The sequence below is a fragment of the Sminthopsis crassicaudata genome, chromosome 1 (genome assembly GCF_048593235.1).
Source record: "Sminthopsis crassicaudata isolate SCR6 chromosome 1, ASM4859323v1, whole genome shotgun sequence".
NCBI classification, from domain to species: Eukaryota; Metazoa; Chordata; class Mammalia; order Dasyuromorphia; family Dasyuridae; genus Sminthopsis; species Sminthopsis crassicaudata.
In genome coordinates this window covers 24305494-24333146 of record NC_133617.1, presented here as the reverse complement: position 1 = coordinate 24333146, position 27653 = coordinate 24305494, and the positions used below count along the sequence as shown (strand labels likewise).

The following is a 27653-nucleotide window of genomic DNA, read 5'->3' as shown; positions in this document are numbered from 1 at the left end:
ATGTTATAATTATAAAATAAAAGAAAAAAAAAAAAAAAAGAACTTTTGATTATACATGGTCATATTTATACCCATCTAGGTAGCATAGTGGATAGAGCACCAGATATGCGGTAAGGAAACCCTGCTTTTAAATCTAGCTTCTGACACTTATTAGCTACGTGACCATGGGCAAGTCATTTAACCTTGTTTGCCTCAGTTTCCTTAGCTGTAAAATGGGGATAATAATAGTACGTATCTACAGAACTGTTGTGAGGGACCATAATTTAAAGTACTTAACACCATGCCTGGCACATAGTGAGTGCCTGTATAAATGTTAGCTCTTATTATATTATCAACATTATTATTTGTGATCATGGTGATGAGGATGATGGTAATCACATTAGGTTTAACTCCAAGCTCTGATCTAGCCAGCATTTAACCCCATGGCCGGCACATCTTAGGCACAGTAAGTGCTTGCTGAGACTTGACGCGATTGAGACAGTCATGTGTTGTAAAGACAGTATGTGTAAGAGAGTTTCTTTTACAAAACTGGACAGTGTCATGCATTTCAACAAGCGAGCTTTGCATGAGAAGGCAGCATTGTCTGGCTCCTAAAGGCAAGATTTAATTGTATCAGCAAATCAATTAGTCTTTGGGGACTTTAAGCAGTCAAATCTGATGCATGGATGAAGTATTAGAAAGCCCATGCCTACAAAACCATTAGTTCTTAGTGTCTACACAGCATTTTTGCATGCGTATATGTGTGCATGTAAATACTGATGCTCATAAAGTTTCCATTAATGTCTCTTTCCTGTGAAGATATATAAAATATAGTTTGGTTATTTCAAAAATTATAAAAGGAAAGTTCCCCATCCTTTTTTTTTTTTTTTTTTTTGGATAATCTTGTTAATTCTACATGGTTCCTATTCTATCGTAGAATCATAGACTTAGTTTATTTATTTGACATTTTCTCCTTTGGGAATCACTTATTGAATTATCTTATTTGTGGGGAAGCAGTGAATTTGCCTTGACTATCTTATTTCTGTCGTGTTGTTTTAAGGCTCTTTCCATTTTCTCCACAATGGTGCCCTCTGAAACATTTTGGAACAAAGAGTGCCCTTCTCTTCCAGATATACATCAGGGGATGTGCGGTTGTGGGACACCCGCACCTGGGACTACACAGCCCCCATCCTGGAACCAATGCATGGCGCTGCTGAGCCTGGATCTCAGCCACATGTCTCCTTTGTGAGGATAAACAACTCTCTGGCTGTAGCAGCTTATGAGGATGGTAAGTAACCACAACCCTCCTCCCTATTAAGAAGGAAAAAAAAAAAAAAAGCTTTACAAAAATTAAGCAGCTGTGGCTAGCTCTCCCCGTTCCCGTAATCTTCTACATATACACACTTGCATACACCCATGTTCACACACATACACATACATTTACCGTCATGTGGAAAAGTTGGCCAGTAATCCTAAATGCATTAGCAGGCATTGGAACGTAGCACCCATCTAAACTGGTGTTTAATTCCTCCTGGAACTGTTGCATTGAATTCAAGTGCCAGGCAGAAGTCTAGCCAATCCATCTTAAGCAAATAACTTGTTTGCTGTAAAATATTAAATATGCTTTGGCCTGCTTTACCCCAGGGAATCCATCAGTCAACAGAAGTGGTGACGGGTGATAGACGCAAACTTTTTGTGATTCTGGGTATTGAAGGTCTACAAAGAGGTCCTTTCTTCCGCTGAGCCCTTGTGATGACATGAAATCTCATTTTCAGCCTTTCCAGGTTCTGGTCTCCATTACACTCAGTGGTTCTGTATAAGTCTTGCCTCACTCACCTCACGGGGGACCATATAATATTTCACCATGTTGCTATTCAAGCTAGAGCACCGCTGCTGATTTCCAGGCAGTGCAGAGTACAATACTATTAGCTGGCTCAAGGGATAAAACTGAAGACAAGCAACTAATGGGGAGCCTTGGACACACATGTTAGTTAAAAATAAAAATAAAAACCAGAGCTGAAATGATAAAAGAGATTTCCATCTCAAGGTTTTATCAGCATGAACTTTGTTCTCGTGGTTTGATGTTGGTACAAACCATTGATGGGCTGACTTTTTTTTTTTAAGCTTTCTATAAGTAGGCCAGCTAAACCGCTTCTGCTGCTATCATTATTATTAATATTTTATAAATGCTTATTGAGACACTGCATAGATGCTGTAGCTTTAATGGCAGCTTGTGCTCATAGGCTATTTTCAAATGGTTTTTTTCACATAATTTTATGCAAATGTTGCAGTGTTGGAAGTTTACTTTGATGATTTCGAAGCAATTCATGATGGCTTTTGTGTCTAGTAGTGTCCATAGTAACACCTGATTGATTTATTTAAATAGTTCTCTCTGGTGATGCACAAGTTAGTGAAGTCTTCATTTGATATCTGTAGTTGAATTGGCTTCCTCAGTGTTTGATTGCTCTTGCCACTGAAAGCGTGGATATATTGCAAAATTATGAAGAACGTGTTTTGAAAGCTTCTGAAAAACTTTCCAGATTCAGATCTTCTTTTTTATTGAAAACTATCGGGTTTTTCGCTTCTCTTTCTCTGCCCTTGCTCTTCACCTCTGAACCAGACTTGGAAGTCTGCTAAGCTAAACAGCAGCTGCTTCCAACTCTTCCTTAACACTCACGGGGAGTCATCCATCTCAGCTCACACTAACACGTTAATATGATGTTAATGTGATTAATATATTAACAGAAGAGCTACTCCTGGACGAAGACAATTTGGAGTAAGCACTTTTGCCTCGGTCTAGGATCACTGAAAGAAAATTCTTAAAAGAGGTAAAATGTGGCAGAGAGGGAGATGACTTCGGAGGAGATGCTCGTGAGAGTTTGTCTCTGTGCCCTACAGAAAAGAAGAGTACCATAATGAAATGGACTCTTGAGCCTCAGCTAGCTGCTTGTGCCACAGGGAGCCTTGCAACCATTGAGGCCCTGTTGAGTATGAGCCCCAGAGGAATCAGATTGAAAAGAGGAAGGGAGATGGGAATTGTCCTGGGGAGAAAGTGAGTCCTCCTTCCCCTGCACTCTCCTTGCCCGGTAGGAACACTGTGCACACACCTGGGGCGCCGGGAGTTGGCAGGGCGATCCACAGTTGTGATTTTTGAATTCCAACCCACTGGCCTCATCTTTCTTCGGCCTTGTTTCCGATTGTCAGCACTGGCCATTCTCCAGTTTGATTTTACCACTAATTGTGTTGCACGTTACCGTACTGAAATGAATCAAATCAAAATGCTTTTCCTGGAGCATTAGATAAAGCAGGCGAAGGTTCTGAGTAATGAGCAGATGCTGCTAATGCAGGGACAGCAGAGACCTTGCCAGGACTCCATCTGCTCCACGCTTGTCTGACTTTGGCCTGGAGCCACCACTTGAAACCCCCTCCCTGTTCAAAGAGTTTGTCTAGAAAACTCATTCTTTGGTGGTGAGATTGCACACACCTTAGGTGAAAACACTTTTAAATGGAAGTGGAGGAGGGAAGAATCCATCCCTATTCACATTTGTATATTGATAGGGCAGGAAATAGATCTGCTGCTATCGAGCAAATCAAAGTGACTTAGCACGTTCACAGCTCTGCGGGCATTGTCTACTCCCTCAATCTCTGGTTCTCTCGCAACTTTTTTCAGTCTCTCTGTCTGTCTCTCCCTGCCTATTTCTTTCTTTGTCTCTGATCTCTCTGTCTCTGTCTCTCCCTCATACACACATCCCTATGCGTGCACATAGATAGAACATCTCCTTGTAATCTTGTCCCTTTATAGATAGGCTTTTACAGGCCCGTGGCATGTCTCTAGTTGGACAGGGACTATTTTTGCTTGACTTGCTAGCTTTAGTTTATAAGACATAAAAATCCTTTGGAAGAGCAGCAGTTGAAAATGGCAACTTTTTCTCCAGAATGGAATTGCCAGTGCTTCAGGAAAACATTTTAGATATGATGGGACCTACCCAAATTGCCTTTGTCTCAGTATTTTAGGAGGAGTCCATTGAGATTTAAATTTATCTACTTCCTAAGCATAACAGACTCAGACTCTGAGAGCTACCAGAGATATTAAGGAGTCCCTTAGACCAAGATCTTTGTTTTTCGGATGAAGCTACTGAGGCATTGTTTAACTGACCCGCCCAACCCAGGGCCTACCCAAGGTTGCACAGCAAGTCAGTCATGGCTGTGTGCCATGTTATCTCGTCTGCTGGAACAGAACCTGCATTGGAAGTGGCAGAGGCAGCTGCTGGCAGAAACCATCTCCCACATTTTTTAAGGAGAAAATGTTCAGAATAGAGCCTTTTACTTATGCTCCAATGTACTGTTACTTACATGTAAATCTTTTGGCTAGCGGAAGGGTCTAAGTTTCTTTTTTTTCTTCCTAAGTTTTATTGCTAAATTTTTGAAGTAATCTTATAGAAACAGAAGATATTGATTCATTTGAAATGCCTTGGTGATGATTCCTTGGCTTTATTGTAGTAATTTTGCTAAAACTTTTTTTTTTTGGATAATGTTTGAAATTAGGGTATTTTGTCATATTATGGAAGGAATGGCACAAATTGACTTTCTGGAATTTAGAAGAATGAATTATCAGAGTTTATATTTATTTATTTTAAAGTTTAGTAGCTTATTTTTTCCCCAAATCACATGTAAAAACAATTTTAAATATTCGTTTTTAAAACTGAGTTCCAAATTCTTTGTCCTTCTCCCCCCTCACATTGAGAAGGAAAAAAATTTGATGTAAGTTATATATGTGTATAGTCATACAAAATGTATTTCCATAGTAATCATATTATAAAGAAAACAGACCAATATTTAAAAACCCAATAAATCTAAAGTTAAAAAAAAAAAGTCTGCTTCACTTTGTCTTCACATTGGAGCAATTATTTTTCTGGGATTGGATAGCATTTTTCATCATAATTCTTTCAGAGTTGTCATTGCATTGCTGAGAACAGTTGATTCATTCATAGTTGATCATGTTACAACATTGTTGATACTATGTACAATTTTTTTCTTGCTTCTACTCATTTATTTCATTCTTCATCAGTTCACATAAATCTTTCCAAGTTTTTCTAAGAGCATCTAGCTCATCATTTCTTATAACACAATAGTATTCCATCACACTTTTATACCACCCTTTATTCAGCCACTCTGTAATTGACGGCATTCCCTCAATCTCCAGTTCTTTCCGCCAGAAGAGAGCCGCTATACATATTTTTGTACATATAGATCCTTTTCCATTTTGCTTTTTATCTCTTTTGGGGAAAAGATCTAGAAGTGGTATTTGCTGGGTCAAAGAGTATGTACGATTTTACGAGCTTTTGAGCATAGTTCCCAATTGTTCTACATCATCATTGAATTAGTTCACAATTCTATCACCAATATATTAGTATCTCAGTTCCCCCGCTTCCAACATTTGTCATTTCTCTTTTCTATTCTATCAGCCAATAAATAGGTCTGGGGTAGCACTTCAGATTGTTTTAATTTGCATTTCTCCAACCAGTAGTGATTTTAGAGCATTTTCCCATATGACTATAGACAGCTTTGAGAATTTCCTCTTAAAAGTGGCTGTACTGTTCATATTTTATCATTGGGGAATGGTTCTTTATCCACAAATTTATCTCATTTTTCTATGTATGTGAGAGATGAGGACTTTATCAGAGAAACCTGCTTAAGATATTTTTTTTCACTCTCTCCTTTTACCCTGTCCCTCCTCAAAAATGTTTTGCTTCTGACAACTGCCTTCCTCAGTCTACTCTCCTTTTTATGAGGACTCACTCCTCCCCTCTCCTTCTCTTATCCCCTTTCCCTTCTACTTTTCTTTAGGGTATGATAAATTTCTAAACCCAACTGGCTCCCTTTTGGAGCCAATTTCGATGAGAGTAAGATCAAGCATCTCCTTTGCCACTTACCCCATCTTCTCCTCCACTGTAAAAATACTTTTGTGTCTCTCTCTTTCTTTTTCTCTCAGTGCATTTCTCTTTCTCACCTATTAATTTTATTTTTTAAGGTATCATCTCATCATATTCAGTTCTCACCTTTGTCTTCCATCTACATATACCCTTTCTACTTGCCCTAATAATGAGAAAGTTCTTATGAGTTTTCTTGTCACCAAAGTAACGTTCTGACTTTCTAAAGTCAGAATTTATTTCTGTTGTTTGCTCAGTTTTCCTGCCTATTTCTTAACTTATAACTCTGTTATAGTGGGACTTTGGTTCCAAGGTGGAGAGTAGAGGGTCCCAAGACTTAGGGATTTTGTGCAGCTATGTTTTCTGCAGATACTTCTAGGGAACTCTTAAGTTTTCAGTTCTTTCAAGGTAGTATGATCTAAGGAGAGGTGTATTTACTATTCTTCTTGGCCTGCACTGACAGACCTTTCCTGTTCGACTTCCAGATTGTCCTTTTGTGGGTTCTACCTCTACAGAACTTGTTTTAGGACATTTAAATGTCTTTGGAGAAGTTTTGGCGAAACTCAGCTCAGTTGAGTTGCAGCCTTCTCTCCAGTATCTTGGCTCCTCCCTCTGGAGTCTTTATATTTAGTTGTACATAGCTGAGCATGGACTTTTTCTATTATGAGATATAAATGGAATTTTAAGTGAGCAAAAACGACTTCATTTTCCCAACAGTAGCTTAGCTTTTGGTAATGTCGGCCTTCCCAGTAAGCCCCTGAACCTTAAATAAAGCAGAGATTTGTGTATTTGGGGAATTGATATGTTTTACTGAAAAAATATCTCTGTAAGTTGAGGTTGTACAGTTGATGTTTCACTTGGAAAATGATTCTTTTGGCCTCCTGAGAGCAAAGCGGGGTGAAGCAGGCCGAGTCATGTAGGGAAGAAAATCTGTTCTCTCTATTTCCTTTCTCCTTAATTTTGTGCATGGATTCATTAATGACTTATTATCTGAGAAGAGTTAGGTAGTCATACAGGTAAGTATCTTTGTAGCCCCCAGCTAATGAAGGCTTCTAAGTCGGTTTAAGAATCTGTAAAAGCATAATAATTGTGATAATATGTATAGAAGAATTGCACATGTTTAACATATATTGAATTATTTCCATCTAGGGGAAGAAGTGGAGGGAAGGGAGGGAAATATTTGGAACATCAGGATATACAAAAGTGAAATTGAAAATTATGTATATGTTTTGAAAAATTTTAAAAATTAATAAAACAAAGTTTTTCAGAGAAGCAACCCCCAGAAGCCTGGGACATGTGTGCTAGCAGTCTACCTTTGTGCTATCAAGAAGGCCTCACCCAGGCTTTCATCCTGGTCTCTGGAACCTGGGGCAGCACAACGCCCAATGACGTCAGCAAGAGGATGGTTCAAAAGCTTATTTTTTCATTCCTGGTAGAGCTTTGTGAGAAGTTCTTCTCTGTAGATTACAAAGGCCTTAATTCTGACTGAGATGAAGCAATGATCTAGCTAACTCAAATAGAGAGCGTTCTTCAAATTTTTCTGCTGCTAAGGAGCTTATTACTCTGGAGATACACCCATAACTATGTAAAATTCTGTGCACAATAAGGTGGGGCACTAAATAGTGGTAGGAAGAGGGACTCTGGAAAGGTCTCTGGAAAGAGGCGACAATTGAGCTAGATTTAAGGAGACCTTAGAAATTCTGGAGGTTCCAAGAGGTAGAAGTGAGAAGGAAAGTGGCCAGATGGCCTGTGCTGATCAAGGCCCAGGGACTGGAATGCTACGTGGGGAATAGCAAAGAAGTTACCTGTGATTGGAAAGGATGCCCTGGAGTGACAGGGAAGGGGCAGCAAAGGAGAGAGAGCCCCAAAGGCTCCTGAGTCCAAAGAATGGCTGCCTGGGAGCTTGGGAAGATGGAGGAGGAGAGGGAGGACATGGTGAATGTAGGAGGGTGGGGAGGACACTCATGCATCCAGGTTATTCTCTGTACTTGCCTTCATTCTCTCTCCTTGGGAGGCAGGGATTGAAGAGGGGACTTGGCTTTGGGGGAGCTCTGAAGTCATGCAGTCAATCCCCTCATTTTACAGAGTAGGAAACTGAGTCTTCCTAGACTGCCAGAGACAGGATCTGAATTCAGAGCCTGTGATGTCAGGATCAGCTTGCCTCCACCTGGACCAATCCACTTGCCCCATGGAGCTTTACTTTCCTTGTGTTCAAAATGAGTGTCCTCCACTTCTGAGTCACTTTGTGACTCAGTCTTGTCTTCTCTCTATCGCTGTAATTCAGATCCAGCCTCCTTTCTGCTAATGGCCCTGCAGAACCTTCATTGTCTGCCTGCCTCCAGCTTCTCTGTCCATCTCTGGTGCTATTTCCAGAATCTGCTTTGTTTACTGTCACCCCCTCAGATCCCGTGTTACATCCAAATCAGACTAGACAGAGAGCTGGAACCCTCGAGACAGAAGCCCCCGGACACTAGTCTCAGCCCAGAGAGCTCTGCTCCGGTGGCGGTCCCTGAGGATGATGAGGTGAGCAGGAAGGAGCCAAGAAGTTTGTGGCCAGAGGACTGAGCGCTGACCTCCAGGTCAAGAAGCTCTGGCCTTCAGTCTGATCTCAGACACCCTCTAGCTGTGTGACCGTGGCCAGTGTCTTGTGCTCTCTGAGTCTCCATTTTCTCATCCAGCAAAACATGGCGATTACCTTCCAGCATTGTTGTGAGCATCACAAACTTTCGTTTGCAAGGTGCCATGAAAAGGCAGGCAGCCTTTATTGTTCTTTCTACCAGAGAACCAGAGAACAATCTGTCACACATTTTTATTTCTGATGAATTTCCCCCTTCCACTGGTGAGCTTGGGCTGATTTACTGCCTTTAGTCAAGTCTTTGTAAAGAGCCAGTTAATTTTAGTCATTCTGACCACTAATTACTGATTTTAGCCACTTAAGCAGGATAACTCAGATCACGTTCAGTTGCTTATGTGGCTAGTTCTGGGGCTAGGGATTCCTGCCTAGAATCAGTTACCAGGCAAGTAAACTCCCTACCCCGCAGCTGAAAAAAACTACAGTTGGTGAAGCTGCCAAGGCTGAACAGCCCAAATTGATAACTTGTTTTAAATGTATTTGTGGTTCATCGAAAAGATCAAAGGGGAGGGGTAGTGCCAATTGTATTTTTTAAAACCAGTTCAGCAGTTATTTACCTTTCAAGCAATTAACATAATTACCATTATGCTAAGAAGTAATTTTGGAAAGTTCTGCCCTGAATTCTTATGACTCCATCGGGACAGTTTTAGTGGGGACTTATCTATTTGATGGAAGCCTAATTGCAATTTTGGCTTTGTGCACAAAAACAGAGGCAGCTAATTGTTTAGGCAAATAGCAGATTAATTTAAATATGCATCCCTAATAAAACAAAAATGGTATCCATTATGGTCCTCGTTCCCATGACGAGGAATATAAATATTCCATGGAAGTGCCATTAGGCAGAGGTCTTAAGGATTGTCTACATTATTTCACAGTGGTAGCACTTTCCAGATATCAAGTAATCTTTACAAAAGCTAACATAAATCAGTTTAAACTCATTTATATCCCATTTCCACTATGTGCAGTTTCATTACCACACTCTGGCTCACCTCCTTTGGGAGATGGGAGGAGCATGTTGCAGGCTGGCATAGGTGCCCATCCACAGCTGCTTAACAGGGCTTTATGTCTCTTCAAAAACAGTAGCCGTCGTTACTCATTTCATCCTTAATGAGCATTCATAGTCTTCGTTGGACTAAACGCTCCTTTGCTGCTGTAGGAGGAGTCTGTCTGAAAGGAGGGTCCCATGTCCACTGGGTGCTGTCCAGGGTACTGTGTCCGGGCCCTGCCATAAGTCCTAACTTTCACATGTTTGCACCCTCACGCATTTCACTTTTGCTCATCTAGAATACCCCACTTTTACTTTTGTGTGCCATTCTGATAATTAACAAATGAGATATTGTTAGTCATCTTTTTGTTTTCAGTATCATCTCAGAGAATTAATTTTTTCCCCCCGAGCTAAGGAGACGTTGTCGGGAAAAAGCCTTGTCAAAGTCTTGTTTTTACTTTACTGCTTCATAACTCACGTTCTTCATTTGTGTCTAAACAATGCCAAGAAGTCTAGAGAAAGAGCTTTCACCTACCTGTTTGCTGAACCCCTGGAGAGCATTTAGGGAGGATTCACTCTGGATGGCAAAGTGTGAAGGGTTGTGGGAGCCACCTCTTTGCAGCTAGTATCCATACCATGCAATTCCATGTCAAAACCTCAAAGAAGTGAGACAAATGGAGGACTCTGAGTTCACTTGCTATGCATTATACCCAACCTAGAATACTTTGTGACAGATTTTTTAAAAACTGTATTCATTGCAGGCAGCAGCCTGCTACATTTGTATTAGAAGGAAAGGTCTCTTGGTGAACTTTGGAGTCAGATTTTGGGAATGAAGGATGCTCTTTATCCATGTGTGTTCCTTGTTTTCCATTTGTTCCTAGGAGAGAATAAAATAGTAAAGGGATTACTATAGTGAAAGGATTAGGAATCTAAAGCCTTCCCTGCCATCAAGAAACTTCCCGATTGGCTAAGAGTGAGCTTGGGACTGTATTCAGAGATTAATTGGTCCTTTGTTCAGAGGGCTCAGGTGGGTAGGCACCAGATTTGACATGGCCATATTTTCAGATGGGAATAGAAACATTGGCATTCCCATCGCAGAGAAGATTGCAAACCAGCTAGGCTTAGAACATTTCAGTTAAGGTTTAAATTGGAAAACCTTATTTAATACTTAATTTGAGACTAAGTTGATTTCTTTTATATATATATATATACTTCTAATTATTTTATCACACTATTTCTAAAACTGGCATATTCTCTTTCCCCTTATAAATAATCCTTAGAAAATAGACTTTGGGGGTTTGTAGAATCTGAAAGTGAATTTCTAAAAATTCTAAAATTTTTCCTGAAAAAAAATTGAGGTCATTCACCAAGAGTGCCCTTTTCTCCCCTCCATCTCGTCCTCTCCTGCTACCTCTCCCTTCACTTGTCTCACTTAAATGTGGAGCTCTTTTTCTCACCAAAGTAAACCCTTTTTGCATGCACAAGCTATCCCATCCCATCTCATTTTCCTTAGTAGATTGGTCCCTCTATCATCCCCACTCTCACTAGTGTTCAGTCTCTCCTTGCCTGCTGGCTGCTTTCCTGCTGCCTACAACATGCCTCTTTCTCCTCCAGCCTCAAAATATCCTCATCATTTCAATCTTCCCCACTAGCTACAGTCCTGCAGCTTTGATCCCTTTTGTGGCTAACCTCCTTCAGAAAGCTGCCCATGATAGATGTGTCCACTCTCTCTCCTTATCCTCTTCTAGGCCCTTTGCAGTCTGGTTTCCGACCTCATTGTTCATTCCACTGAACCTCCTCTCTCCAAAGTTACCAAGGATCTCTTGATTGTCATCTTCTGGCCTTTTGTCAGTCTTTATCTTTCACCTCCACGGAGCCTCTAAACCACTCTTTTCTTCTTAGGTTTTTGTGGCACGGCTCTTGCTAGTTCTCCAACCTGTCTGACCATTCCTTCTCAGTCTCCTTACTGGATCTTCCTCCAGGGTGCACCAGTGACCACAGGGGCCCTCTAAGGCTCTGCCCTCGGCCCTCTTCTCTCTCTCTAAACTGTTTTGCTTGGTGATTTCAGCAGTTCCCATGGGATCGGTTATCATCTTAGATCTATTTAACTTTTCTTTTCACCTCCACCTGCCTTTTAGATATCTCAAAGAGAACTCATTCTCTTTTTCCCCCAACTCCTTATTTCCAACTTCCCTCCCATCATCCTCCCAGGCTCCAGGGCTGGTAATCTCAGTGTTATTCTTAGCTCCGCACTTGTACTCACCCCACAGATTGTTGGTATTTGTTTCTGTCTTCACCTCTCTTCTATGTGGTCCCTTTTCTCAACTCACACAACCCTCCCCCGACTGGCACCCCAGGACTGGCTCATTGACCCCTTGATTGCCTCCTTGCTTGGAGCTTCTTCCATTCTAATATATTCTACACTCAGTTGAGCAAGGGGTCTTCCTGATGCACTGACCTGAATATGGCTCCCATTACATAATTCAGTATACACCACTGGTTTCCTCATTGCCTCTGAGATCCAATAGAAAATCTCTCTAGCTTTTGAAGTCCTTTACACTCCTTCCTGTTATACTTCCCTCCACAAATTATGATCCAATAACATTAAGCTTCTCACGGGACACCTTCATCTTCAGCCTCTGGACCTTTTCATTGAAATTCTCCCCCTTCTCACCTCCATCTTCCAGCTGCCCTGACTTCTTTAACACTCATCTCAAGCCCCCCCTTCTGCAAAAGGCTTTTCATTGTTTATCCCCACTCCCGCTTATAGAGATGACCTCTTCTTATTCTGACAACTTCATTCAAGTTTAGCCTAGAGTGGATGATGTTAGTGAGCAGCTCTGTGGACCAGGGGAAGGTATTGGGCTTGGAGTCAGAAAACTCCGTTTCTTGAGTTCAAATCTGCTCTCAAACTGGCCTGGGCAGGTCATTTCACCTCATTTGCCTCAGTTTCCTCATCCATGAAATGAGCTGGAGAAGGAAATGCTAGACCGCGCCAGTGTCTTTGCCAAGAAAAAGCCCACTAGGGTCACTGAAAATGACTGATGTTACAAGGTTCCTTGATGCCCCAGAAAACATTTGTCCTGGGATTTCTGAAGCGAGAAGGGATTTTCTAAGTCGTCTAGTCCAAATCCATCATTGGAAGTCTCTGCCCATAGGGATGAAATCATTTGCCCAGGGCTACACAGCTGATCCCTAGCAGAACTTGGCTTTAAACCCAGTCCCTTTAACTTTCAGATCCATCAGACATCTTTCCCCTGCTTGTCTTGCCAATGTGCATATGAAGTTAATTCAGCCAGCATTTATTAGGCTCCTACTATAATCTTGGCTTCGTGCTAGAGATACACTGGAAAAAAAAACCCCAACATAAACCACATCAAAACATTCTTTGTTTTTATGTAGCTGACATTTTACTGTAGTAGAAATAATAAATAGCAAATAATTTGCAGTTTAAATAAATTGAGTAATTTTGCTAATGTGCACCAATCAAATATTTATGGAATTATAATTCTTTGCTAGGATGTGCTTCCAGCTTTGTGTAAATTGTAGACACTGGACTGGAAGTAATTTAGGTCTCTTCCTGTTTAATTACTCGTTGTGGCCAAAATACGATAAATTACCCTAAGGGCAGTGGTGAGTATGAGGTATATTCTCAGCAGTGACATCTAGGTGAGAGAGACCAGTCAACAAACGTTTAGGTGCATTGACCTAGACCTCAAATAACTTATACTTTAGTGCAATAAAGAGCTGAGTTCTGCATCAGAACTTCTGAGGGGGTGGGATAATCCATGAAAAAGGTCTCTGGCATCTGAGATAGAAGAAGCTGGAGGACTGAAGTGAAAGTGGAGTTGAGACAGTCGGAGAGATATGGCAGGACTTCTATCCCTGTTATTTGAGGGGATACTCACATGGATGAAGTCCTTGTCCAGGAAATTTCCTTCCACTGCTTGCTGGGTTGCCTCAAAATGAAGCATTACCTAGACTTGGGTAAGCCACGGTCTTGGACTCAGGTAGAGATGGAGTTTATGTAGTTCCTGTGCAGGTCATAGTTAGTCACTCCTTGGACTCAGGTGCAACAGAATTTCAGTTCTCCTGTGCTGTCTCGACCTGTGGTGCTCATTCCTCATTCACTTTGTTCTTCTGATTAAAAAGAAAAGAAAAGAAAAGAAAAGGCGCGTAGAGCAGAATTAAAGTAGCGTGATTCATTGGCAAATGTAGGTACTTTCTTATGTTCAACGTGTATGAAGACAACACACTGCACTGGAGAGTTAAGGCAATGCCTGACTCAAGAAGAGGGATCTGTTTCATTTCTGATCACATCCTGATTCTGCTGACAGATGGAAATGCTTGTAAACCAACCTAAGAGTTTATTCTTCTATTGTTTCTGGACCATATGGTATTTTATGATAAAGGCCCCTGTCTATAGCTCTTATAGTTGAAAGAAACAGAGTATATATTGAATGGAGAGCTGAGAATGGTCTGTCAAGGGAAGAAAGATATAAAGCCACATGTGTGTTCTAAGGATAAGAAATAGCAGGAAAATGGACATGAATTTATGAATGAATAAGAGACACGAGAAATTAGCAACACTGACTGATTTATTGAGCATTCGTATTATTCTAAAAACCATATAGATCTTACGCAAACAAGCCCCTTGCTCAGATTCACACAATTCTGCGTTGTGTCATTTGTCTTAATGGATTTTGGAGGACAAATTGAACTGGAACTAGAAGTGAGGGTCAGAGTGAGGTCTGAAGAGGGTTCCATTTTTTTACACTTTGGGTTATCTTATCTGGGTTGTGCTTTGGTGTATTAGGATATATTTTTGGCTATGGAATTTTGAATGAGTAGAAAGACATGACTTGGTATATAGAAATCAACAAATTAAGCATATTTACTAATACTCTGCCATTTATAAGCACTGTGCTAGTGCTAAAGAGAAAAAGACATAAAACTACAGAGGTCTTTCCTGGCAGCAGTTTCCAGTCAGTAGAATGTAAGGTTCTTGAGAACAAGGTCCCTCCCCCCCTCCCTTCCTTCCTCCCTTTCTTCCTTCCTTCGTTCCTTTCTTCCTTTCCTTCCTTTCCTTCCTCCCTCTCTCCTTCCCTCCCTCTTTTTCTCCCTCCCTCCCTCCTTCCTTCCTTCTCTCCTTCCTTCCTTCTCTCCCTCCTTCCCTCCCTTTCGTTTGCCAAGAAAAGCTTATCTGTACAGGAGAGGTGACTCAAACATATAGAAAATATTGGGGGAGACAACAGCACTGGGAATTAGGAAAGGCCTTATGGGAATAGCCCTTAAATGCTTATTGAATTGAATTGCAGTCTTAAGGGAGTAGAGTATATAAAAACATACTTTGTGATATGAAGTAACAGGGTTGAGAACAAAGAGGAGATTACTTTGAGCTGAGGGAATCAGAGTAAGCTTCAGAGAGAAAATGGCACAAGGCTGGGATTAGAAAAGGAAACAGACAATAAGTACTTTTAGAAACAAAGGTTGCTTAAAGGAAAAGTGAAATGTTAGAATAAATTATAATGAACCTGAGAAAGGAAAGTAGAATAATTTCAAGAACCAACACAATGGTTCAACAGTGCAATAAAAGGGTCAAAAAGAAAGATAACAGAAAAAAGGGAAGAAATTAGGATAGAAATTATTATTCTTGGGAAAAAATATAAAAAAGGAAATTTGGAACAGTAATGGAGAAACTCTAAACTAGATTCTTTGAAAAAAGACAATGTATGCCTTGGAAAATAAAAATGCAGACAGAAGAAAAAAAAAAGATGGAAAAGTTTATTTTTAAAAAGGATGTAAATAAATTGTGGTAAATGATTATGATGGGATATTATTGTTCTATGGGAAATGATTAGCAGGATGCTCTAAGAAAAACCTGGGAAGTTCTTCATGAACCCAAGCAAAGTGAAATGTATTATGTACAACATAATAGCAATGTTGTGGGATCATCAGTTATGAATGACTGCTATTCTCAGCAATATAGTGATCCATGAGTACTCTGAAAGACTTATGATGAAAAATCCTATCCATACTTGGAGAAAGAACTGATTGTGTCTGACTACAAATTGAAACATGTTCTTTCTTTTTCAAAACTTTATTTTTCTTGAGGATTTTTTTGGTTTGTTTTAGGGAGGGAGATCTATGTTTTCTTTCACATATTTTGCATAACCTCACTTGTGCTTTCTTAATGGGGACTGATGGTAGGGATAAGGGAGACAATCTGGAACTCAAAGTTTTAAAAACAAATGTAAAAATTATTTTAAATGTAACTGGGGAAAAATAAAAATATTAAAAAATTTTAAAGGATTTAAATAATCATTACTGAGGTCAAAGAATATAACAAAGCTCCTTAGGAAAAACACAGTGGTTTGAGTGTGGATATCAGGTACCGTAACTAAAGGTTAATTTCAGTTTTTTTCTAGATTCTTTGGGAAACTTTAGAGTTGCTTATATTTCATTTACATAAAAATCATCCCAATTTGTAGGTACCTATTTTTCCTTTCTTTGTCACTCTTAATTTTTTTCCCATTGGTATCCTTTATTTTGTTATTTCCAAATATATCGTTTTCTTTTACCCTAAGAACCATATCTGGTATCAAAGAATAAAAAAGAGAAGGGGAAAAAATAGTTCAGCAAATTCAGTCAACATATCAGTCAAGTCTGGTGTTATATACATTATTCCATCCCCTTACTCCTATCACCTCTACAAAGAAAAGTTAGATATATTTTGTCATCTATACTTTATCATTATAATTATACTGAATCATTTTTCAGTTTCTGATATTCATGTTATTCTTTCATTTACATTGTGGGAGTTATGTATGTATATATGTGTGTGTGTGTGTGTGTGTGTGTGTGTGTGTGTGTGTGTGTGTGTGTATGTATGTATTTTGGTTTAATTTTTTTCACTTTGTATCCGTTCACATAGGTATTCTCATGAGTCTCTGGATTGCTTATAGTCATTGTTTCTTACAGTATAAAAACAGCCCATTTCATTCATGCACTTAGCATAGTGCCTTTTCACATAGTAGGTGCTTAGTAAATGTTTATTGGTTGATTGATTGATGTAGCACAACTTGTATAGTAATTTCCCTGTCAGTGGGGATCTACTTTATTTTCCAGTTCTTTGTTTACTACAAAAAAACTTGATCTTTTGAATAGTTTAATGCCCTTCATTGCAGTGCTTATGTTGTCTCTTCTCAGGGACTGTTAATGTTTGGAGTTTGATGATTGGTCGTGATCCCGTCCATTGCTACCAGCACAATCTAAGGATACAAGCATTGGCCCTCAGCCTAGAGGGTGCCACAATTGCTACAGCATCTGGCTCTGAGGTCAGAGTGGAATGCCCCAATGACAAAGGATATTGGGAAACAGCAGCTCATTTTGAAATACAGAAATTGGTGAGTTTCTCATTCAGTTACTTTCTCTTCCATGCATATAATTGGTGGATAGAATTGGCCCTCGAAGAAACCTTCCGGACAGGAGGAAAATGTCGAGCAGACTGACAGTAATCTTAGCCATTGAAGACTTTGGTGCTATCCATGCCTTGATGGACTAGTCCCTCACCCCTAGAAATCTGAGATCAGTTTCTGGCCCCAAAATCAAGTGAAAATGAGAGTTATAGTGTCATTCAAGTCCATATGGTGAGGGAGATATCCCTCCCACTCTTTAATTAAAATTTTTTGGTCAAAATTAGACTGAAAATTGGCTTTCTTCATCCCAAGATTTTCTCACGTGGAATTAGGAGTAACTCTTGAGTGCACACAGATTTAAGTCAGTGTTAATTGGTTAATTGGTTGCCACAGGATGCCACATCTGAAACTGTATTTTCTTTAGATTATGGTTTATTTCAGACTAGTTCAAAATCTAGCATTTTTTTTTCTTCTTTTTAAAAGAACCTATACAGTTTTAAAGATATGGAGTAAGAGTTGATGATGATGAATTTAGATCTAAAAGAAACAAACTGATTTTGGCTTTAGAAAGAGTGAACAGAAAAAATCAACAATGAGGTCATGATTCATTGGCCAGGATTGGAATAAGCCTTAATTCCCATCTCTTTTATTCCTGGCAGAAATCTTGTTAGGGTTTTTTTTTTTTTTTTTTTTAAATAGGGTTTTATTTTTAAATCCTTGGTGATAAGAACACACACACATACACACACACACACACACACACCCTTCTTATTCTTTCACAATCAAACCTGGTTTCTCATAGTAAAACTGCTTAAGAAGTTATTGTTCTCAAAGGTGTTAGAGGTCCACCTGGTTGAATTCAGGATGAAAATAGAAGTCTGGTTGAGGTTATTCTTGTTTTTTTGTGAAAAAAACACTAAGACTCATCATGGAAGTATATGGTCACTAAAAAGCTACTAAGATAAATATTCTTATTCTGTCTGAAGGAAATGTAACTAGCTACCCATAAATGTCACAATCAACTCACTGATGATTTGGACACACTTTAAGATTTCAACAGAATTTAAATGACCAATAGAGAGAGCCAAGCAGTTTTCTGTTTTGATTCTGTCCTGGAAGCTGTAGTTTAGCAGAAAGAGAAGGAAATATTCTAACTAGAAAAAGAAAACAAGCAACTATATTATAAAACAACTTTTAAGATATTTATTTCTTTTCCAGGATAGGGAAAAGGGGGGACTTGTCAGCAAATATACTTTTTGCATCTCTCTACTCTCATGATGTGCCATTTTATTTTTTCCAGATAGGTTTGGCAACATTCCAGTGTTTGTACAGAATGCACATCCTTTGTGCTAATTGCATAACGTGGGGTGTTAGGGTGCCATTCATGCTGTGGAAATTGAAGATCAACAAGGTCACCAGTGTTTGCTATCTTTCAAGCTCTCTTGGATGACTTTCAGAATTTAGGCTTTTGACCTCTTAGCCTATTGTCAGAGTACTTGTCTTTTATACTGTTTATTCTTTTAAGAGAACAGAGTGGTTCATATCCAGATTTGTTTTTTATTGTAGCCATTCTATATAGTGAAAACTTCATATTAAGAAAAATTGTAGACATAATTATTTGCTAGTTATATGGGATCAAAAATAGAAATATGCAAATAACTCCTATCTATAAGAGGGGAAAACAGCCTTTTCACCTTAATATTATTCATGTATTCATATAATTTAAGGTTTAGAGCAAAGAATATGGAATTGGAAGAGTCTAGATCCATTATCTTATCTGTCAGTGAGGTGCCATTTTGAAATGTTGGGCAGAACACTCAATTCTGACTTAATTTTTCATCTATAAATGTGACGTCTACGCAGTAGTGAAATGAAGATGAAGGTTATTTATTTATTTTCCCTCATCTGAAGATAAAATCTTTCTAAAAATCAAGTACCCCCTATGTCACATGAAGAGCCAAAGAGACGTTTTGGAAGCTTTTAATTATTAATTACTATTAAACTACTGTTTTTGTACATGTAGACCTGGTTGCACTTTTAAATTTTGATATTAAGAGCCATTTTGGCTAAATGATTAAAGATTTTCAAAACTTTTTTTTTTTAATAGGTCAACTTTCTTCATCTGATTCCAGATACTGGAAGACATCCTGTTGCAGTTGCAGCCACTGAAGATGTCGTATACCTTCTGAAAGCAGAGAACCCGAGCCGAGTTCTTCACTCTGTGTATGGCCAGCCTGTCACATGTCTGGATGTCTCTTCCAAGGAGGCAGCTTTTGGTGTAAAAAGTTTGGGATGGATGAATGAAGGAAACAAGGTACAGAGAATAGCCTGATGTCAATTTGGAAAGACGGAACTTGACATTCTTTCAAAGGCTAATGAAATGGAATTATTCTGATAACACTTAGATCAGAGATGGAGAGAGTTTGGGTTTTTGCAATTCAAAGAATCTTAGATCCAAAAGAGAACTCAGAAACTTCAGCTTTCTATGCCATATGAGAATTCTCTTTCTAGCCCTGGTCAAACGAGCTGTCAAATAGCTTAGCGTGTTGATAAAATCTTTTCCTTACTTACTATTTTGCTAATCTTTGCAATAGAAAGATAATATTCTAATAATAGTAGGGTGTAATGAGACAAGCACTTGATTTTGAATTAAAATGAGGGAGTTGAACTAGATCAGGGCTTCCAAATCTAATTTTTCAGTTCTTGTACGTCTTGGATTTAGGAGATGCAGCTGGCAGGGAAAGTCAAAAGTTTTTTTCTCTGAGTTACACTTGAAAAAAGAGGAAGCAGAGAGTTGCTGGGGCCTGCTGCTCAGAGAAGGTGGGCCAATGAATGCAGAGTAAATGAACAGAGTAAATGGAGTTTCTCAATTCTTACTCTGCTTCTCTTCTACCTGCCTAAAAGAATGGTATTTGGACTGGATGGGAAAGGATCAACATGGCTACTAGGGAATTGAAACTCAAGGAATATAAGGAGACAGTAAGAGAGCAGCCTGCTTCCTTTAGTGGATTCAATCATCAGGCCAGAGTGGACTGTGTCCCAGTATGCTGAGAGACCTTACTGAAATGATGACCAAGATAGTGCTCCCGAAATTAGACTAGTCATAGAGAAATGATGCCTCAGGACTAGAAAAAGTCTCCAGTGTCACTAATTTCAAAAAAGGGGCCAGACAGAATTCAAGGCGATGTTGAGAAAAGGTTCTGTGAGACTAACCACATTTCTCTGTTGTAATAGATTAGGGGAATGCTATAGTTACAGCTTACCTAGATTTCAGTCAAGAATTTGATGTTGTCTCTTCTGTTATTTTTATGGATAAGATGTAGAGACGTGGACCCACTGGTTGTAGGATAGAGTCGGTTGAGTACTGGTTAGATGAGCAAACTCAGATTCGTCGTCTCTGAGTCACTGTCGCCTTGGAGGGATGTACCTAGGAGAGTGTCCCCAGAGTCTGTGCTGCTTAACCTTTTTTGGTCATTGATTTACTTGGCTGTTAGTGTGAAGGGCACACTTAAGTCTGCAGATGCTACAAAGCTAAAGAGATGGTCAGTATGTTAGATGACTGGGTGGGGTTCTAAAAAAATCTCAAGCAACTACTGCATAGTCCGAATCTAATTTATTAAAATTTAGTGGTAATAAATGTCAAATTTTACAGTCGGGGATTAAATGTTACTGTGGGTTCAGATCTAGGTTTGGATAGATGTCGGCTTCTTCCTGTGAATTAGGAGTCAGAGCACTGCTCTATCACTTAATACCTGTGTGACCCTGAGCACATCACTTCTCCGTGGCCTTCACTTTCCTTCTCCCTATAATGAGAGGGTTGGTCAACATGATCTTAGAGGTCCCTGCCAACACTAAATCTATAATAGCATGATCTATGGAATTCTTCCAGAAATGTTTTTTTTTTCTTTTATTTTTTTTCTTTTAAGATTTTTCTTTTGTCTTAGTGGGGAGAAGGTTAAAACACACACAGACACACATACCACACACACGCAGAATTCTCTGGGCTCTGAGTCTTGCTGACAGCGAGTAGAAGATCCAGAAAACATAGTAGTGTGATTCTTGGGGAAAAAATGATTTCTGCTTATTCTAGAACAAGTCTCTGAATTCAGAGTGTCAAGGACTCCCTTCCCTGAATCCTCCTGTGGAAAGAGGTAATTTTTTTCCTATCTTTTTACAATCTCTTTTCATGGCTGCCTTGCCATAATTACTAACAGGAGCTGTTCTTTGTGACCAACTTAAGCACATCTTGTATTTTCTTCGGAAAAGAATTTATCTTTCCTTATTCTTTACCTCTGACAAATGGATTTTTGTAAATCAATGATATAAGATAGAAACACTGATGATAATATTGATTTTTTTCAAACTTTTGCAGGGTAACAAAATAGATTGGATTATTTTTTCACAGTGTGCAACATATATATTTAAATTATTTAATTTTGATTATTGCATTAAAAATTACCCCAGAATTACTTCAAATGAAAGAGCACAATAAAATAATGGAAATTACCTGGAGGTAACTTTTTTATGCCTTCAATCCCTCATAGATTATATTAGCATCTAATCTATTACATGCTAATATCCTTGTTGAATTTTTTGGTTTCTGATTCTTATGATTCCCCCTTTTTAAAAAAATTATTATATTTTTCTCAATTGTAAAATTTTTTAGACATTTTTTTAAGTTTTGAGTTCCAAATTTTTTCCATTCTTTCCCTTCCTACCTTGAAAAAGGCAAGCAATTTGATACAGATTATACATATGAAATCATGTAAAACATTTTACATATTAACCATGTTGCAAAAGAAAAAGAATATCCCCCAAATCCCTAAAACAAGAAAAAGAAAGAAAGTGAAAAAGTCTGCTTCAGTCTGCAATCAGGCACCACCAGTTCTTTCTCTGGAGGTGGATGGCATTTTTCATCATAAGTCCTTGGAATTGTCTTAGAGCAGGGGTTCTCAAACTACAGCCCGTGGGCCAGATGCGGCTGCTGAGGACGTTTATGCGCCTGCTGGGTTATGGCAAATGGGCTGAGGGGCGGAGACAGAGCGTGAGGTTTTGTTTTTACTATAGTCCGGCCCTCCCACAGTCTGAGGGACAGTGAACTGGCCCCCTATTTAAAAAGTTTGAGGACCACTGTCTTAGAGCATTGTATTGCTGAGAATAGCTAAGTCAATCAAAATCGATCATTATACAGTGTTAACTGTTACTGTATGCAATGTTCTCCTGGTTCTGCTTACTTCACTCTGCGTCAGTTCATAAGAATCTTCCCAGGTTTTTCTGAACCATCCTGACCTTCATTTTTTTATAGCACAGTATTATTCCATTACATTATATATACAACTTGTTCAACCATTCCCCAAATGAGAAGTATCTTCAATTCTTAGTCATCACAAAAAGAGCTGCTATAAATATTTTTGTTCAAATATGTTCTTTTCCTTTTTTTTTTTTTTTTAATTTCTTTGGGTTGCAAACCTAATGGTATTGAAAAGATATGCAGAATTTTATTGCTCTCCAGAATAGTTAGATCAGTTCACAACTCCACCAATAGCGCATTAATACCCAATTTTTCCACATCCCTTCTAACATTTATCATTTCTCTTTTCTGTCCTATTAGCTTGTCTGTGGGAGTGAGGTGGTTGCTCAGAGTTATTACAATTTTAATTTCTCTTGATTATTATGATTCCTAACACATAATCAGTATAATACAGTGAAGGGTCCATTGGACTTGAAGCCCAGCTTGGACACTTAGTGGCTGTGTGCTGACACAAACCATTTAATCTTTCAGAGGCCCAGTTTCCTCAAACACAAATGAAGATATATCACTAAAAAGCCTGGCTTTGGCATCAGAGCACCTGAGATTGAATCCCCTAGTGCCTCCATCTGTTGATCTTTAAGAGGTAGTGGAGCTAAATGATCTCCCATGTCCTTTCCCCCAAAATAAATTGTGCTGGATTCTACTCCAGATTTTTCTTTGGGGATCTGACATGGTTTGGTACAGAGAGTTGGACTTAGAGGCAGGATGTCTATGCTGTGAGTACTGACCTTCAGATCTTGAGCAAAGCTGAGGATTGTTTCTGGCCTTTTTCCTCCAGGGCAAGAGTTTTTGGTAAGCTGGAAACCAGCTTCCTATTTCCAAGCCAATTTTAGTCTCTGAGAAGATGTGGTCTTTGTAACATGGTCATTCGTTTTTCTTGAATCACAGCTTGGCTGAGAAGTCACTGAGAGCATAAGTTTTATAGAAGAGTAGCTTCTCACGCCCCAGATCAGTGCTAATTATTAGGCTTTTCTTTGGTCTGCTAAACTTAAGAGAGGTGAGCAGGATAGTTGCCCTTTGAATTCTTTTATGCTTTGTACTTTCAGATCATTTTTCATCACATTTGAAATTTTCATTTATCTAACCCTCCAATGGGGTTCTATTTCCCTTTGACTTATTTGAATTTGGATTTATTCCTGTAATGTAACTGCCAAAGATAAATGGTATGTTTAAACAAGAGAACAGTTAAGGCAAGAATTTCCTATTCAGGTAGGGTAGGACTGTTGCTTAAATATGGCCGTGGCTATAATTCACCAGCTAGCTCTTGAAATGGAGCTACCCCAATAGAAGCCTTATTTTAATCTCTCAAAGTCCCCTTTCGAGCCCAACAACAAAAAAATTAGTACATTAACTTTATGGATCTTGTTCTTATTAGATTGTATTCCATCAGATTCTGTTTCCTCTATCACCTACTGATTTTTTTTAATAAGAACTGTAGAATAGTAAAAATACTTATACTATATGTTGAATAGTCTTATCAAAACAGATAAATGGATTCATTTATCTGAATGCTTTTTGTGTTCAGCCCCAAATAGCTGACATTTGAAAACATGTTAATGACTACAAAAAAATAAAAATAAAAAACTAACACAAAACATTTTATTGAAATATTTGCCCTAAGTCAGGAGTCCTTATCCTGGGGTCCACAACCCAAGAAGCCCATGGTAGATTTCAGGGCATTTTTAACCTTGTCTGAGAAAAAAAAAAAAAGTCATCTTTCTTTTCATTAACTGCAGTATAACTTTTCCTTCAATTGTGAATGGAGGCAACACATAAAATTCTGAGAAGGGTCTGGAGGTTTTACCAGAGTACGCCAAATTTGGGTGGGACACCCAATAAGCTGCAGAGCTCTTGGCAATTTTACGGAAGTTTGAATGTTGGGCAGAATTACCCTTATGTCGATGAATATCATGTTTTGACTACTTAGTTTATATAACTGAGTATATATGCAAAACTTTTTTTTTAAATTAGAGTTTGATTGTTTTTATTACATTTCATATGAGACCAAATATGAGATCATTAGCTTCTGCACTTTTGGCTTCCTCTTCAAGGACTCAGAAGAATGCTCAGGAGAGAGAACGTTGAGTCCAAAGTCAGATTTTATCTATAGTTCACTCCTGATTATCTGTGACGAAAGGGAATGAGGGCTGCTCGACAAAATCCAGAAACAAAAATCGAATTTTGGCCTGTCTTTTAAACTTCCAAATCTGATCTTTTTTTATAAAGTGTTAACAAGGCCCATGAAGTAGGTGTGTCTCTAGAAGCCTATTGTAGTTTGTGGCCTAATGCAGTTACCTGATCAGGTAATGCTAGTGTTATGAACTGGTTGGGAAGCTTAAGATCTAAACTGTTCATGTAAGTAGATTATATAAATAGCCCATCCTTGTTTTCACTTGAGTTTTCCAAAGAAAGGGAGTGACTAAAAGGGATTTTCCTTTGTACTATCTTGAAAGTTACTTATTCTTTCTTGGTTTCCATCATGCACATAAATCGGCGATCATTGACTTCTCCAACTTAGGTGGAACGTAGAAGAAAGAAAGCTGGCACAGTTTTCTGCTCATCCCTTCCCTCTTTTGTGAGGAATTAGAGAGGTGGCACAGAAGGGATGAGGGAGCATGGGAGGCAGCTCCAATCAGGGCGTATTTTGAATTTGATGCTCACCCAGATCATAGAATTGAGTATACTGAGAGTCCTGAAAGGGATAGGATAAAAAGGAGTCCTAGGTTTAGGTCTAGCAGTGTGTTGGGTATGGGTAGTGGAGTTCAGATTGTTAGGGCAATGGAGAGAGCTGAAATGGGGGCGAGGATAAATGTTAAAATAGAGGAGGTTAGGGGGCATAGGATTGCCTTCGGCCACCCCTTTGCTTTCCATTTAGTTCACCAAACGCTCGGCAACCTCCATAATCAGTGCTCTTCTCTTTGTCCTCATGCTGATGCTCTTTCCTTCTAAACCAGGGCACTGGGAATAACAGCTGAGCCCAGCTGCCCCCCAAACCCTCCGTCTAGTAGGAAGTCCCACTTATCCAATGGGATGGAGAACTAGCCTGTGTCCTGTCTTAGACAGCGCTCCCAGAGTCCCTTGGAGACTCTCACATTGGCGGGAACAGTCTGGGGTGGTCAGTTGAAGCCTGGCCTTGGTATAAGCCATTGCTCTGGTTTTAATCCTTCCTTTGTGTTTTATACTGATATAAGCAAGTCATTTACTCTTCTGAGGCTTAACTGCAAAGTAGAGATAAAGAAACTTAGTGTAAAGGAATGGGTGAAGGTGATGGGTATAACAGCCTCACAGACCCTGAGCACTGTATCTAGTTGAGAGAAGGAGCCAGAAATCCTGACACCGGTAAAGTCAGAGGTGTACAAAGCTGTAATTAGTGTTAGCCACAGGCCTGGCCATTGGAAGGAATGGAGGAGATTGTGTTAAGAAATCATCACGTGGATGTGGCTCTTTTCAACAATGAGATGATTCAGACCAGTTCCAATGATCTTATGAAGAAAGTCATCTGCACCCAGAGAGAGAGAGACGTGGGGACTGAATGTAGAGCACAACATAGCATTTCCACTCTTTTTGTTGTTGTTTGCTTGCATTTTATTTTGCTTCTCTCGCTTTAAAAAAAACAAAAACAAAACAAAACAACAAAAAAAAACTAGTTTGATTTTTCTTGTGCAGCAAGATAGTTATATAAAAATGTATATATATATATATATATATATATATATATATATATATATATATATATATATTGGATTTAACATTTTTTTTTTTACCATGTTTAACATATATTAGATTACTTGCTATCTAGAGGAGGAGGTGGGGGAAGGGGGAAAATTGGAACACAAGGTTTTGCAAGGGTTAATGTTGAAAAATTATCCATGCATATCTTTTGAAAATTAAAAAACTTTAAGAAAAAACAAAGAAGAAATCATCATAAATTAAAGTGGAAGGCACACCAAGAATTGATCTGGCCTTGGGCAGATAGATGATTGAGGCAGTCAGTTCAAGTAACTTTACCTGGAGTTGCATGAAGGCATGAAAAAGCTTGAATTAAGCACCCACTCTGTGCCTGGGGTTAAAACTCTAGGAATACACTTATACCTTCTAATGGGGGAACACCACTGGCTTGAGTTGTGGTGACCAAGGAGGGAAAGTCATAAGGATGGTGAAAGAGTCCTAGGGCCATTGATTGAGGTGGCCTTTCCAAAATGGCCACCTTTGTTTGATTACTATATATATAGCTAAAAGTGGCAGGAGAGATGGGTGAGTGTGAGGGCAGTGGCGCCGGGGCTGGAATGGATGTGGGGACCCATTACCAACCAGGAGTGCAGGACATTGGGCCAGAGCGGGCGGCCCAGGACAGAGGTGGAGGCTGAAGCACAATGGCTCTGGCAAGTGAGAGACATCACTGTGAGAAGAGACTGTAGAAATGGCAGGGCGGGGCCAATCATCACCTCCTTCATTTGTTCACTCAGGAAGCATTTGTTGAGCACCAGTTATGAGCAAGGTAGTGGCCCTTGGGATGCAAATGCTTAAAAAAACAGAACAACTTAGGCCTCATCCTCGGTGAGCTCACATTCTGCTGGGAGTGATACGACACATCACAGGTAAGCACAGGAAAAGCAGAGATCCGGACAGAGGATTGGGGAGAATCTGAGCTATTTGTGGGAGGGAAGAGACGGCTCCATGGAGGAGGCAGAGCCTGCGTGACCCGAGAAGGAAGAGGAAAAGCCAAAAAGCAGAGGATTATGGGTGGGCATTTCAGGTGTCAGGGGCAAACTGCACACGTCTGGAATAGCAGCCATACAGACTGCTGCTATTTACATGCCTTGTTACAGCTTTTAAACAAGCCTTCTTTTCTTTGAAATCATCTTTCTCTTATTTGCTTGTGATTGTGTTGGCTGACTCAGTGGGGAATTTTACATAAAAAAGGATTTCCATATTAAGTGACTGATTATTTATTCTAAAACTTCTCCTTCAACTAGATCTCCTTGCAATTAAAGTTTTTGGTTTTTGGTTTTCTCCAAAGAATCTTTTTTTTTTTTTTTTTTTTCCATCAGGCCTCAAGGCCTTCTGGGAGACATGATGTGTGGAGAAAGTCCTGTTAAAGTAGCTTTTAATCTAGATGGAACCTGATTCATATTCTTTGGGCTTGCCCTCTTGGGTTTTCAGGCCTCAGTGACACAGAGGCACACTCTGAAAGCAATAGCTCTTAACCTGTCACCTGATTTCAGAGCACACAGACAGACAAGACCAGTTGATTTTAATCTGAAAACGTCATTGCAGTGTGGATTTAAAACAAGTGGAAAATACATTGATGTTACCTTTTTTGCCCCAAATGTCTCCTTCAAATTTATGTTAACACCGTAGAGACCCTGAATCCCCCATAAATCCCAGTAGTCAGCTG

The 27653-nt window shown here is 39.3% G+C and overlaps 1 protein-coding gene across 1 annotated transcript in view; it reads left to right on the top strand.

Moving 5' to 3' along the window:
• FBXW8 (F-box and WD repeat domain containing 8) overlaps positions 1–27653 on the top strand; it is a 114214-nt gene that overhangs the window by 53292 nt on the left and 33269 nt on the right. Inside the window, exons 5-7 of the mRNA XM_074296808.1 lie at positions 1110–1267; positions 16736–16932; positions 19052–19258. Of these exons, the coding sequence (XP_074152909.1) occupies positions 1110–1267; positions 16736–16932; positions 19052–19258 (562 nt within the window). The remainder of the gene's footprint in view (positions 1–1109; positions 1268–16735; positions 16933–19051; positions 19259–27653) is intronic.